Here is a 15,589-nt window from a genome sequence, read left to right on the forward strand (position 1 = left end):
TCTTGTAAAAGGACTTATCACAAAAATGTCCTGACTTTTATCACTGACCTCTTGATTTTTCAGAATGTGCCTGTAATGCTTTGGGGGCTTGTCTTGGCTGTAGAGAGCTTTAGTCCAGTATTTATTGCCATTCATCATGTTTTTACTGCTGTGCCAGAAAAAGGACTTGAAAACTATCAGAATTCCTTGAAATCTAAAACACACTAACAGCACAGAAGCCTTAAGTTTCGTATTTCCCTGTGTGCAACCCATCCAACATCTGAAAGATCCTCTGCAAGTTGGCAGTAGCAAAGAATACATTGGTCTGAAGGTATGGTAAATGGAAATTCACAAGGAGGTGAAACTGCTCTCCTCCCACAGCCCTCTCCTGTCCTGCTCTGCCTGCTTCCTTCTCCACACATCACCCTGTCTCTGACTGCTCCCTCTGCTCATATCTTTCTGAGCATGCAGTTGAAGCAAAAGACCTTTTGGAGCAATATAGGTTATCTGAAGAGGAAACTTTACCCCTGAAATAATACATTTGTCATTAGTTACTAAGCCATCCTTTAGAGGTCTCCTTTTACTTACTTCTCTACAGGGCACACAAGAAATTAGTCAGCATCAGTTCTTATCATGTTGAAAACACAATAAACTCAAAGCTCTCTCAATTTCCCAGTCTGACTCTGTTTCAGTTAGGACTTCTTTGGAGCAGCAACTGCCTCTGTCTTTTTCCCCATCATGATGGGTTTCTAGAATTTCCTACATTATGACAACAACAACCATAACAGAAGTAACACTGTTCACCTGAGAATGTTCGTACAAATTTGCCAGACAGATGTACTAATCTCCAAATGCCATTTAAAACTCCTAATCACATAACGGTACCTGGGCTGAGTCAGAACAAAGTCTGAAAAAAGGAAATTTCCTCTCACACACATACACTCACAAAGGTCCCTCAAATCACTCTACTCTGAATTCTATAAGTTCCCAAAACTAACCACTTTTTAGTATGTCCTGGTAACCCCTGCCAGTAACTAGCATTCAGCTATATTGTGCCTGACCTGAATGGCTTGTGATGCTCTGAATGTTAAGTTCGTTCCCAAGTAAAAAAAAAAGGATAATAAAAATGTACTCATAAATAGGTTTGCAGTTAGCTGCAGACTTGGACAAAAGCCTGAACTTATGAAGAAGTGAGGCAGTGCACTCCTCAGAAGTTGTAAGGCTATTTCTTATACACCACTATGTTAGCAGGTTTCATATCCTCTCACAGCTTTTGTTGTTCTAGATTGACCATTCATGGCTTTATGTCAAATCCTTTCTCCTCAATGCAAGGGACTCTATATCCCTTTGTATTTACTAGAAAACTATTCTTCTCAAATTAACAATACCTCTTTACATTACAAAGGTATCTTTATTGGGAAACAATGCAAGACAACTGAACCAGCTATTGGAAAAGAAAGGGTCAAATCTTTACATTCCTACAGAAATTACATAGTGTTTATCAGAATACTGCATTTTCTGTTTATTCTCTCTGGAGCTCTTTGGATTCTGCTACAAGATAAAATAACAATGATTTCCAATAGGTAATTGTTTAGTCTTTCTTTCATTATCATTTTCTGTATATTCCTATAAACTACTGCTAAGCTTACATAAAAGTCTGTTAGCCCAGTAAGCAATTGTACCTGCATATCAATCCAAAGTGGTCAGTCCTAGGGAAAAATTGGGGTTTATCAGGCTTATGCAGGCAAACATGGACTCGGCTCATGGTACAGCAATCCTCTCAAGAGTTTTGTTCTAAGGTGCTGCTCCTGATGCAATTCATATACCATACCTGGGGAATTAGGTAGAATCTGGCAATTCATGAAGGTCTCTGCACTGCTACACAGCAACAACTTCCTCCAAATCCATGTAGACACAATGAGTAGCAATAGCGCTAAGCTCCAGATCCTGTCTTCCCCCGAGTTCCACAGAGGAATACTGCTGTTGATTTCAACAGGTCAGGCTGTAAGGAAAAGCCAGTCTGTAGGGAAAAAAAAGTCTGCCCCTGTTCTCAGATACACCTGTGAACATCAGGGGACTGACAGTGGAACAAACAACGTAAATGAGATCTAATCATGCCTGGTGAATCAGCCTTAGCAGCAGCATTGTCAGAGTGCATTGACCATGCCCAATTTTTCATGCCCGAGGAGATACAGGAAAGCTACTAGAAGGGATCTGTCAAACACAATATTGCTTCTCTGACCTATGATGTCTTGTGGTGACAGAGTCATCCCAAAACCAAGGAGAGGATGTCCTTTCTTGGTTCTCTGTGACTTAAGGTCATATCTCCATATGGTTTGAATGCCACTTAGGAGCTCACGCTTATGCAACATAAAAAGCTTAACATTAGAGAAGTCAAGAAAGGTATTCCACAGAGCCAAAGGAAATCCTGGAGCAGGAAGCCAAGCAACGTGATGGCCACCACAAGGCAAGCAGCTGTGGTTGGAGTTTTGGTTGTACAAATAATTCCTGTGTTTCTTAATTACACCACTCTCCTTCCCAATGCTCACTGCATGGAAGCAATATGTTGGTCACTCTCAAGTTCTATGGCTGACTTCACTGAATTCATGAAGGGTTTGATAACTGACTTATTGTACTTTGTAAAGCCAAAGTAAAAATCCTTAGAAGGTAAAAATGTGTATTGGAGAAGTAAAAGGATATGATCAAGGAAAGGAAAATGTAGTTTGAACACTGTGAAAAAAAAATCCATGTGCAATGCATAGTAAGCCGAATTTCCTAAGAGAAATGAGAAAAAAAACCCAACCCAAGAAATTACATCAACATTTAACACCAGACTGGACAAAATCCTGGAAAATACACCACTGGGAACAATTTTGTCCTGTCTGTAAGGCATATGATTTCACCCGCATTGGAAAATACTGAAACTTTTTGATGCCTAAATGAAGTTCCCAGAGATATTCAAATATCTCATGGAGCTCAGGAAGCAAAACAAGACAGATCTTTCAATGCAGAAACAAAATTGCTAACTGCAACCCAAATTCTGCTCTAATCAAAACAAATGTAGAGGATCTGAAGTGAAGTATCTCTGAATTTACTCTGGCTCAACATCCGCAAAATAGATTATTTGCTCGCCTGCTTCACATTTTCTTAAGTTTCATTACGTTATACAAGCAAAGCCTTTTGAAATGAAAAGCCCCACAGAAGTGCTGAGCATCATTGTTTCTTTCTAATAAAAGCAGGGATAAGGGAAAAAAGCAAGAAAACTGAACTTCATTCTACAGATAAATAAAACAGCACTCCAGGACTTCTTAGATCAAAAATCCTGTCCTTAATGCAAAATTCTACTTAAACACAACACAGCTGCAGCAATATTCAAAACATCCTTTTTATATTCAACATCAATAGGACAACAAGACAAGTAAAAAGATTCTTCTCAATATTTTAGCAGTATCATCTTTTTTTATTCGAATACAGCAGCATTTCCATTTTAAATGTACTTCCAAAGCACCTAAAATCTTACTTGCAGAATTTGCTCCAGGCTGAAACTCTGCATGGGGATTTTTTTTCCTCTGTATTTAGTCAAAATTTATATTAGAATTAAATATAATTAAAAAAAATATGTATTTCAAAACCCAATTCAGTATAAACAAGTTAATTCACTGGGGTAGCTCTTACAGAAGTCATCCTCAGAACCACACCCACTTCAGACTAAAGTCACAACTCAATAATCCTATCTCTAGAATAGAAATACTGATGTAATTTTTACTAAGTGTCATTGACTTCAAAGGACATACAAAAATTTGCAGGCCATAAGAGTCCTGATGCTTTTTTTAGGAAGATTTTGAAACACCAGAAGAGTTAAGATATCTGAAATGGCTGGAAACAGAAATTAAAAAACAAAGACAGCTAAGTATGAAGGCTACTCTTCACATTACTTGTCTTCTTCAAGTTATATCTCCTCTGTTCCAGCAGCATTACAACTCCCTGCTTGCTCTGCACCACTTGTGACCTCGCTGGAAGGGATGGCCTCCTCAGAGCTACTGATTCTGTACTTTAGGATCAGTAACACTTAATGCTGATTCTTCCTTGCTAACCTGTTTCGTCATAATGGTTGGTGTTAGCTTAAATAGCAAACTTTGCTAACCAGGTCTCCTTCAGCAGGAGAAATCTCACAAACAGCTGTGCTGTTAGATCTGTCAGGGCAGCAGTCCTTAGCAAGGCTGCAGTGGGAACTTCTTTGAGCAAGGTGAAGACAACCAGGGGAAACAGGATCCTCTCTTAAGAATATACAGAATGTAAGTCTGCACCTTTTCTTTACTTTTTTCAGCTTGGATTCCCTACCAGTCAGACTTGGTGGCCCATGCCTTGAGGAAAGATTCAAGTAACACAGGCTACATCTAATTAAGAGAGTAGGAATCTAAGTAATGCCCTTTATAAACTAAGAGCGACATCAGTTAGGCTTCAGTCCTGATTTTGTCTTATATTTTAACTTCTATCTGAATACAGAAGCAGAAACTGAGCATAGGCCCGAGCAGTCACAGGAAGTAGTTTAACAAGTCATAGTCAAGCTGAAAAGAGACAAAGCTGCAAAACTATACACTCACTGCATTTAAATCTTCTGGTGGACGCCTATAAGAAATTGGAGAGAGAACTAGTGTGAAACACTGGGGTGAAAGCAGCTTCTATACAGGTTCTTCTGGTAAAGAAACCGCAACAAAGCACAGCTTAAATGGATTAAAAGCAACCTAAATGCAACTTAAAAAAAAAAATCCTTGAGAAAATATAATTTTTGCAATTATATATTCCTACTGCTACATTTTTAACCTTTGCATTAATGATCTCGAAGAAAAGCAATCGGAGCAATTCACCACTGGAACAGCTTATGGAGATACTGCTTTTCTCAAACTTAAATTAACTTCAGAGTAGAAGTTTTTTCTCAGAGATACACTCTGGTTCAAACCAAAATTATATGAAAGCTGTCCTATGACCTTTGCTACAGCAGACCTCAGACTAAATAGTCACAGTGTTCTCTGCTGACTTTTTTACTTCTGAATCAAGGAGCCTATGGCATGACATGCAATCACTCACTAGCAACATTTAACAGTGCCGTTTGCTCTTCTGTTACCTCAGTGAGGCTTCTGTTCCTTTCATATGCCTCCCTTGCAATGTCTTTATATGTGTACATATAAGCTGGACTACTGCCTATCCTTCAGTTTGTCTTTGTCTAGGATGAGGATTGCCCTGTCACATGTCTACAGGAGCATAGCAAAGTCACTGAAGTTTTGCATCCAGTGGCAGGAAGATGTGACAAAACAGCCCTGCACAGCTAACTTGCAGATGAAGAAGAGGGCTGGGTGTTGGACAGACAGAAGCAGATGCCCCTCCTTTGCCTCTCCCCAAAAGTTAGCCTTTCAAAAACTATTTTTAGGTTAAAGAGGATTAAAGAACTAAAAAACTGGTTTTGCATTTTTTTAACATCTGGGTTTTTTCAGGTACAAATTGGAGGAAGAGCTGGGAAGAATATGTACAGGTGGGACAAAAGGAGAGAAATTGCTTGGGAGAACTACAAAAGAGTCTGGGGTAACTGTTTTCTTCCTGGAAGTCTCTTGACCATCTCAGATCTTCCCTGTTCCCAGTAAGGCTCTACTCAGTTACATTTTCTCCCTATAGGCAGAAAATTATGCTGATCTTAAGTCTTCCAGGCAGAAAGCAGAAAGCCACACTTCAGCTGTCAGACAAAATAATGGTTACTGGTCAGTGCCTCCAGCTGCACAGAAACCTTTCCCAGGAGCTTCCAGTTCCTGTAGTCAACTGCAACTACTCTCACCAAAGGCCCTACTGATTTTTCTTAGCTGCTCTCAGAAGCAAGACTGTCTTTGTTCCCCTTGAACTCATGGACTGTCTTGACTGCCAGCCACATTTCTTGAAACACAACTTAGGTTCAGTGATGCCATCTCTCCCAAGAGCCTCCTCTTACTTCTCTAACTGTTTCTCCAAGCAAATCCCTTGAGGCGTAGCTTCTCTACATGAACCCACAATGCTATGACCTAATGGTCTTTCATTCTTTGTCCCCTACATTTTAGTATGATCTCATCTGCAAAGTCAGATTGAGCTATTAATATGCAAAGAAATTACAGATCTCCTTTGGATCTGTCTCTTTAAAATCTTCAGCCCAAAATCATAAAGGCTTTCTCTAAGATTTCATCACAGACAACAGAGAGCCATCACCCCACACTCAACATTCTCCTCATCTTATTTTTCTGCTCTCTGCATCCAGCAAACACTTGTTCTGAGCACCCTGTGGGTAGTGGAAACTATTATGGTCTCTATTGGCACAGAACACTTGGAGAAGGATTCTCCAGCAATTTCATGTATTGCTGAGAGCTTTTTCCATAAGGCCACTTTTTTTTTTTTTCAGACACAAAATCAGATGCTGGTAGGATCTGTGTCCCCTTTTTCTCAAATAACCAAATGCTCCTTTCATCATGCTGTATTTCAAAAGCTCTCCAGATTTTCCAACCAGCAATTCAAGGACCATAGTTTAAGGAGTTTCAGCACTCTCATGAAACACAAGGGAAGCAAAATAGAGAAATGAGGAGAGGAAGAGTAGACACTGATGGAAACTTCGCTCATTTACTGAAGGGAATAGCAAAACTTGTACTTCGCTAGAGTACAATCAATGAGTAGTAAAAATGACGATACAAACTACATGGCAACCCCATAATTAGGGAGAAGGCTCATTTCTCACATGACACTCAGAATCAGGGCCATAGTGTCAGGTTCAGAGAAGTGCCTACACCAGCACGTTGTGTCATGCTCTATTCCCTTGGATCCACACTCTGAGCTTGGTTTAGCTGTCCTATGCAGCCAAAGGGAGTTCTGAGCTAGTGAAGATTTTATTTCTGTATGCTGACCATTTTAATTAAAATCTTCACCTTGCCAATGTAATGCTCTTTAAATGGACCATCCTTGCAATACTTGTGTCTTTTGATCCACTGTCTCCCATAAAATTGGCTAACCTTTAAGTTCATTATGTTCTTAAAATCATTGCTCTGCATTCAGAGTTTGAAACTATTCACCAAATGAGTATGTCATATCTGAGCTGCCTATCTGTAAATTTCTAGTTTCTCCATTTAAGTGGAATGGACTTGCCGTGGCACAATGAAAGGAAGATCAATAATTACAGACTCCAATTTGCCATAGATTTGTTAAACTTCACTTCCTGCTGTCATGTTCTCAATACTTATGGTCAAAGATACATCCTCACAATCTGTTCTAGCTACATTAAATATGCCTCAGTCTTCCAAACATACAAAGGAAACCAGCTGGAAACACTGCACTTGCTGTTATCGATGAAGACTGTATCCATCTACATGACTGTGCCCTCAAGAGGTTACAGACAGCATAACTTTCACCTCAGTTGTCAGTTCTTCGAAGCAATCCAACAGAGATGTCCTGAAAGCATGTTCTGAGACACCACAGCAGCAGCTTGCTGGTTGTGGACTGCAGACCACTGACAGCCACCACAGAAAAGGCTGGCCTTGGGGGATTGGCTACTTCTTGTTGCCCACTACCAAATTGCCTCAGAAAAAGCTAAAAGCATTGTTTTTCATGCAAGCAATTGCTGTAATGGCTACAGAGCTGCCACATGATCATTTACATGGAAAGGAAGCGGTTCCCATAATTGCAAATGAGAGGAAAAGTCTATGATGCAATCCTTCTAGTAGGAACAGAAACTCAACATGTATCATCCCAGAGCCATCTTAAAATACATGTATGCTCTGTAGCCAGGATCATCTTGAAATAGCAAATGCAGACTAAGCACATAAGATCAAGCAATATCCAAAGAGCCCTTCTGACTCCGCGTGGATCCACAATTTCTTGCAGGTTCTGCCATTCAATTTTTATGAGAAGAGCAGATTTATGGTATAAGCACTCATGAATAATTCACTTCCATGAGCTGCCACATGCAAGTTGGGGAAATCCCAGCCATAAAACCTTGGCACTGTTTAGGTAGCACAAGGCACACTATTTTTTTACAGGTGTTATTCCACTGACCTACTTGGAGTATTCCTCCTTCACACTGCTAGAAGAAAAGGATCAGTCTGTTTTCCTACCACCTCTGGTAAGCAAACCTCTCTGCCATCTCTCCATAGCAGTAAAAATGCTTCTAACATTGCAGTAAGTTAGTTTCAGCAACCTTAGTGCTTTGGCTCACTAGCCTTCTAGCAGTCATTCTAGGAGAAGGAGAACTCTAATTCCAAAACCGGGCAGATGAAGCTCATTCAGCTCTGTAAGGCCATCCATCTAAGAGAAGGATACTCTGATTAAACCTACATCCTGAAGACCTCATTGCCACCGTCCAAGCTCGCTAGGCCCTAGCAGATGAACGTTAGGACTAAAGTGTAGGTGCAGTTCTGCGCATGCTGCATCTCACCTAAAAAAATCCATTGCGCAGGCCTGAAGGTTATTCCCACATTTGTAGCGACAGGCGAGGGATGAAACGGCAGGTGATAAGGTGCACTGGAAGCCGCAGACCCAACCCTGATCCATAATGCTGCTGCTGCTTCCTTTGAGAATGCATGCAGGAAAAGACAACGCAGAAAGAATCATGTCTTGCCGATACCATCCAAGGAGTCTTTCTGTTGTGCCTTTTGCAACCGATCTTGTCTATCTCGCATTGGCCTTTTTAGCCACCAGCGCGCTTGTAGCAAATATGGGTAGAGCCCTTCCCAAATCTTCGTTCGCAAAGCCTAGCCATGATGATGGAGAGCTTTGGCTCACCATAGCTCCAGTGGTTTGTACATCTCACCCACTCTTGGGCCTCCCATAATACCCCATTGTCCATTGGCTTACACCCTCCTCAAGTCCATGTTTTTAAAATGTATTAGGAAAATTACTTGGATCCTAAATTAAAAAAACACCACTAAAGCCATAAGCTAGCTACATGGAGCCTGTCTTTATGCTGGTTTCTAACTTCAAGAGAAACACGGTTTATTCCCAGTCATCCTTCATGACTGGAGCAGGAGCCACAGCACAGTGTTGTTGCAGACAACTCAGATGAAAAGAAAGTGAAACCATCTAGTCACCTCCTTGTCCTAACACAGAGGACGAATTAATAGCATCACTCAGTGGCTGCTTATTTCCACAGTTTTTTTCTTTACATAAAGATATGTGGGAGTTCTTTTCCCCAATTAAAAACAGTATTTGTGAGGGGTTTATTTTATTAGATCTCCAAGTGAAGGCCAATTAAAATGACAATCCCTGTACTGCCACTGAGTGCACATTCAAAGTGCACATTGTGGTATATAGCTAAACATACAACTGCAATACCGGGAACAAAGAGCTGGCATTCCCTGTTTGTAAGTAAGGTGAACAGCTCAGGGCTATCTTAATATAAAACCACATAATAATTATAGTGCCTAAATTAGACATCTGAGTGAATATAGTCATGTCACTCAAACAATTAACCTTTACTGATTTATAGCAGCTAAGGATCTGATGAAGGATGTAAGAACCTGACCTTCACCCTAATATGCCCCTTCAGTTTGTCCAAATTATTGGCTTTCACCACCTGGCCTCTACCTCATGTCCCCACAGTTAGGTTTTAAGCAGGTTAAGAAATGATGGGTTCTCACTTTCGTCATTTCTTACACACTTCCACCAGTGCTGGAAATGCAAGAACAACCTTCTAAGCCAGTAGAGGGGAAAATCAGACATGCTGTGTAACTAATTTCTGAACTGTAAGCAAACTTCTTGGCAATTTTCATTTCATATCACAAATTCATATTTCTCTGAATTGTCACATACTGAGGACAAGCACTTCCAGGCAGGATGGGATGCTGCCTTGTCAGCTTGGATAAGCTCCAAGGGGTGGCCATGGTGTGTTCTGAAGGGACCTCTCACCTCCTGGCACAGAAGCCACCATCCTGTCTCGAAGAAGGGTGCACACCTTGAGCCCACACCACTCTCATGGGGTAGCAGGGTTCCTCCCACAGGCCCCAACACTGGAGCTGCTGTGTTTGCTGGGGTGGCTGTAAGCCAACAGCTGTGAGCTCTCCTGCCAGCCTCGCTCCACAGGCGCACAGGGGAGCACGGTCACAAGAAAGGGGCCAAACACAAATTAAAACCAGATGAGCCGAGACAGCAGTTGGAAAGAGAGGATGGTTAAAGCCTGTGATCGCTCTAAGTGAAAATAGTCAGACCAAGTGGGCTTGCAGATTGTCACTGAACTGAAAATTTCCTCCACCCCCGGCTGCCTGGGTGGAACTGTATAATGGAGCAGGTTTCAAGAAGCCACAGCTCCCAACAGAGTTAACTCTCCAGCAGCTGCTGCACTTTCAAATTGTCAGCCAGATTAAACACAGGAATGCCGGGGGGTCGCAAAGCTAAGGGAAGGCTGAAGTGACGGGGTCAGCTTGCTCTAAAGTGCAGAAACTACTCAAAAAGTTGGAGGCAGGGCTCCTGGCAGCCAGGAGGGAGTTATGCTGGCATCGCCTGGCTGGAGGCTTGGCACAGGGCCCTCTCCCTGCACCAGCTGTCCACACCAAACTGGACAAGTAGTGGAGTTTTTGTCTTGTGCTTCCTTAGAGCTGCAGACGCAGGATGTATCCAGATTGCCTTGCAGGGCAAGCTTCTGTTTGGAGGGGAGAGAGGTGAGAGTTCCACTGCACCCCACTCCTCCAGGGCATGAGCCAGGGCACCCAGCTGGGACCAGTCACGGCAAGATACCCAAATGGCACCTGTTCTACCTCAGCACCCAAAGCTCAGGGAAACACTTTACCTTATAGTGGCAAGTTGCATGTGAACAGTGGAGCGCTTGCAGCAGGCAAAACTGAGTGCCACTGAGCTGCATGTCACTGATGACAAGAGAGTGATGATTTACTGGGAAAACTGCCCTACAAAAACATGCTTGAAGATCCTGTTCATTGTCTCTTATTCTTCAAATCCTCCACAGTTATAAAGATACCATGCAATTACAAGCCAGAAAAAGGAGGGGAGGTAATTCTCCCACACACTGTGGGAGAGTCCCATGGAGTCAACAAACCTATGACACCATCAGCGGGCAGCGTGGGTCAGCCAGCCCCTCCCAGGAGATGGTGGGTCACCTCCACCATGGATAAACAATCCACACTTCAAACGTGGGCCACAAGCTTGTTGCCAGATACACACAGGTGCAGAAAGCAGAGGTGGAGGGAGCTTTGCCAGTAATGGGGGTAGGAATGAGAAAGAGAGCTTGTTCCCACATAACACAGCCTCTCCTCTGCCAAACCACGATACTCCATGGGGATCTGTAGCCCCCAGGCTTCTCCAGGTACCTCCATCCCAGCTAAGCTCTGCTGGAAACTACAACCCACAAAACCACTGTGATGGTCGACAGAAGCTGACTTGCCACACAACTCTCAAAGGTCACACAAGGACCAGATAGGAACTCAAGCACAAGAGAGTGACCACAGGCCACTGTATCATTGGGCCACATTCAGGTATCCAGATAATCAGCTCCGTCAGTCGAGAGAGCGAAGTGGTTTCCCTTGCCAGCAGAAAGTTCGACTCACCCCCCCCTCATCCCAAAGCACTTGGGGAGTCTCCACATATACAAACTAGTAGCCTGGACACCCCTGTCCCCTCCCCGCATGCACACTTACCCCCCAGGAACTGGATGCCTCCTGCCACCCTGCCCACGGTTCTGGAGATCAGCTCAGAAACGCAGCAGCCCATGAGTGCTGTCAGGGCCACCAAGAGAAGCAGCCCGCAGCCCAGGCCTGTCACCACCGTGCAGATCCTCCACTCAGCACTCGGGATGGCCTGGAAGGAGGCATAGCGACCACACTGCTCCACCATCACGGTCATCTGGCGGCTCTCGTCCCGCACCGGGTAGGAACACCTCCGGAAAGTGCCGAAGGAAACTGATTTCTCCAGCTGAGACCCTAAGAGCCAGTAGGGCATGAAGAAACCAACACAGGAGGCAGCAGCACAGAGGAAGGAGAGGAAGGCCCAGATGACACCGGCACAGGTGAGGCTTGAGGCCATCTTTGTATCTGTTCCAAGACCCCTCACGATGGAAAGACACAAAAGTAACCGTGTGTTTTAGAGGATGTTTGTGGATAATCCAGAGTCTCTCAGCCTTGACAAATCCTCACACAGGGTGAAGCTCGGATCCTAACAACCGGGGGGATATTTCCTCCCATCATGAAGTCAAAGGTCCCTAATTAAATAGCAAAACACAAAAAAAAAAAAAAAAGGAGAAAAATACAAGTTCAGTAATACTGACATTAGGAAAAAATATTTGTTTGCTAGAGTGTTTTTCCTTCCTACGGGACTTTTGAATAAGACATGTCACTTTTCTGTCCCATCCTTGCAAGGAGACCCTACAATCATTCTCAGTGGTACCAGCTGCAATGGTCAGTGTGACAGTGGTGGTAGGCAGCCCCACTGACACAGGCTACTGTGCACATCCTCGAACACTCTGCAGCCACCTTCAGGGGCTCCCTGTGTACTTGCCTACTCACTTCTCCCCACTGTGCATCATGATTTTTCCAGTGCCGATAGAAAAAAAGATGAGGTCTTGTTTATCCTTGGCTAGCCAGAAATTCCTCCTGCAATGCCTGGAGAATGTACTTCACATATACATGTACATTCACATGTACATTCATGTGTACCTGGCCCCACAGCTTCAGTGCAAAACCACTCAGAGTGCCTAAGGCAGTTCCAGATCAGACCCTTGTGACAGTGGTAAAACCCATTAACACACCCCAAAAGAAGTGTTACGAGACATTTTTTCCAGCACTCCAAGTTGTTTGGCATCCCTGTGCAAAAGGAGCCTTTTATCACTTGATGTCCAGAAGTGCCAGGAACCCAAACTTTGGGTAGGCTTCTGGTAAGTGAAGACATTGCCATATCCTTTGGATTCACCACTACACAACCTCAAGTAGCACATGATTAAAACACAGAAGTCTCTCTTAATATTACTGCTTGCATTCAGCCCATCTCTTCACCTCTTTCCAGCTCAAATCCCTCTGTACCCTTCTCAGACAACTCCCAGCCTCTAAGCTCAGGACCAGTGTGACCAAGTGCATTTGACTGTCATAGAAATCTACATGCTGTTCCCAGATATCAGGGGTGTATTTCCTGTTAAATTCACATTGGATCATTATTCCAACTGCATTTGTAAAGTTATGATCATTTCTCACGGTTGCTGCCAAATTAATTCTGATAGCTATTTACAGGGGCTTCTTCTTCTAAGCATGATTAGACACCAATCAGTGAATCCAATTCATGAACAGGCAATAAAATGAATACGACTTCAGCACAAGAAGGGAACACAGAGAAAGTCTGGAAGCGAAATTAACCATGTGCACCACATGAAAGTTTTATTTACTTTTAAAACACTAAGGAAAAGAAGTGTCTATAATATTAAAAAGGCCTATACTACCACTAAGGAAGAGTACACCTATCTACCCATCCACAGAAATACCTTTCAACCTGAAAAACACCAAACCCCTGGGGATAAAAACTTCGAAGAAAGGCATGGGGGGCCACCATTCCTCCAGATGCATCATCTAGAGAAGGATCTGTCTGTGTCTTGGCGTGGCACCAAAAGTCTAAGCCAAAGTGGGTCACGGCACTTCGGAGAGATCATTCCCTGAATCGGGGGAAGAAGTACTGCTGAAAATAGGGGACAACATGGTAGGACCTCCGCCGGCTCCAGCGAGGCGCAGCTTTGCCTCCCCGCAGCCTGCCAGCTCACAGCCCGGGAGCTCTCTCGGGAGGCGTACTTGCCCCTCCGGCCCCGAAACCCCGCTCCCCTCCCTCCGGGAGTAGGAGGGGGCGGCGGAGAGATACGGCTTCCCCCGAGGGAAGGCGGCGGTCTGGAACCAAAACTCGCCGGGGTGATGCCAGGGGAAGGCTGCTGGGCGAGAGGGCGCAGCAGGCTGTGGGGCGGGGGGGCCGGGGAGGGATGGGCTGAAGTGCAGGGGCTCCAGGAGGGGAAGGGGATGCGGGAGGGGAAGAGGCTGTGAGGACAAGGGGTCCGGGAGGAGCAGACTGTGAAGGAAAGGGGGTCCGAGAGAGAAAGGGGAATGCGAGCAGGGAAGGGCTGGAAAGGCAGAGGTGCCAGGAGTGTAGGGAATCCAGGGGATGAGGAGGACGGAGAGCCGGGAAACAGCGGGGCGGAAAGGGAGAGCGGTCCGGGGTGGCAGGGAGATACGGGAAGGACAGGGGCCCGGGAGGGGAAGAATGCGGGAAGACAAGAGGATGAGAGAGCTGGGGATCCGGGAAGGGAAGGGAGTCTGGAGGATCCGGTGCAATGGGTAAGAGATGCGGCCGAGGTAGGTGTAGGAGCGGGGAAGAGGAACCCGGGGGGGGGGGGGGGAATAGGGTCCGGGGATGCAGGGGATATGGCTGTGCAGGGTGGGAAGGGGTCGCGGAGGGGAAGGAGGTTCTGACGGCACGGGGATTCGGAGTCCTGCAAGGGATGCAGCGTACAGTGAATAAGAGAGGGCAGGGGTTCGAGAAAGGAAGGGGTTGCAGGGAGTGCGGGAGAGCCGGAGTCTGGAAGGAGCAGGAGCGGCGAGGGGTCTGGGAGTGTCAGGATGGGGCCGGGCGCGGTGCCGGGGAGCGAAGGGCTACTTACGGACACGCCGGGCGTGGAGGCTGCCCGCCGCGGCTGCCGGGAGCACATGGGCGCGGGGCCGGCGGGTGGCGGCCGCCCCAAGCGACTCTCCCCGCAGTCCCGGCGCGGAGGCGACGCGGGAGCTCCGAGACGGGCGGGACCGGGACCGGGACCCTCCCCAGCCCTGTCTGTCCTTCCCTCCCTTCCTCCGCACGTTCCTCTCTCCCCCCGTTTGATTCCTCGGAAGGCAATGCACTCCGCCGCCTCTCCTCCCCCTTCCCCCGCCACCGCCTCCCCGGGCGGGACCCGCCGCGGTCGGCGCAGTTGCGGGGCCGCGGACGGGGCCGGGGGCGAGGGGCCGAGCGGCGAACGGGAGGAGGGGGGCACCGCCCCGAGCCCTTACGGGGCGGGGCGGTGGTCCTGGCTCCGCGGGATCGGAGCGGGGGTGGGTCCCAGCTTCCCCAGCCCGTCCGGGAGTGGGGCGAAGCGGTTTCAGCTCCCGGGGGCCGGAGCGGTGGGTCCTGGGTTCCCGAGGCTGGTCGGGGACTCCACACCGCCTGCCGCGGTTCGGCGTCTGAGTACGGGGTGCGCGGGGCGATGGAGTCGGGGACGGAGGGGAGGAAAGGGCAAGAGAGGAGAGGGAGAGGGAGAGGAGGAAAAAGCCGGCGAAGAAGGAGTGTTAGAAAGGGGTAAGGCTTCAGTCCTTACATGGGAAAATATGGGCTAATATCCTGATGGTGTGCGTGTGATAAGAACTGTGTGTCTGTCTCTGCATGCGAGCTGCTGATCCAGCATTTTCATCGCAACAGTTCGGGAGTTGGTCTACAGCGAGAGTAAATGCGACCACAGTACCTAGCAGCTCATCCCGGCTGCGTTAGGTCAAGCAAAGAGACAGGAGCTCCAGCCCTTTCCCAGAGTGTCTTAAGTGGGAAAGTTTTGCGGAGGAGTTGCCTCTGGGGAAAAGAGATACATCCTATTCTGGTTTTTCCGCTACGCCCA

The 15,589-nt window shown here is 46.0% G+C and overlaps 1 protein-coding gene across 1 annotated transcript in view; it reads right to left on the minus strand.

The window, feature by feature from the left end:
- Nucleotides 1-14,912, minus strand: part of LHFPL6 (LHFPL tetraspan subfamily member 6) — a 140,853-nt gene extending 125,941 nt beyond the window's left edge. Inside the window, exons 1-2 of the mRNA XM_032678334.1 lie at nt 14,612-14,912; nt 11,625-12,184 (exon numbers count right to left, since the gene is read on the minus strand). Of these exons, the coding sequence (XP_032534225.1) occupies nt 11,625-12,009 (385 nt within the window). The 5' untranslated portion in view covers nt 12,010-12,184; nt 14,612-14,912. The remainder of the gene's footprint in view (nt 1-11,624; nt 12,185-14,611) is intronic.
- Between the last annotated feature and the right edge of the window lie 677 nt (nt 14,913-15,589).

Source organism: Chiroxiphia lanceolata, chromosome 2 (genome assembly GCF_009829145.1).
Source record: "Chiroxiphia lanceolata isolate bChiLan1 chromosome 2, bChiLan1.pri, whole genome shotgun sequence".
Taxonomy (NCBI): Eukaryota; Metazoa; Chordata; class Aves; order Passeriformes; family Pipridae; genus Chiroxiphia; species Chiroxiphia lanceolata.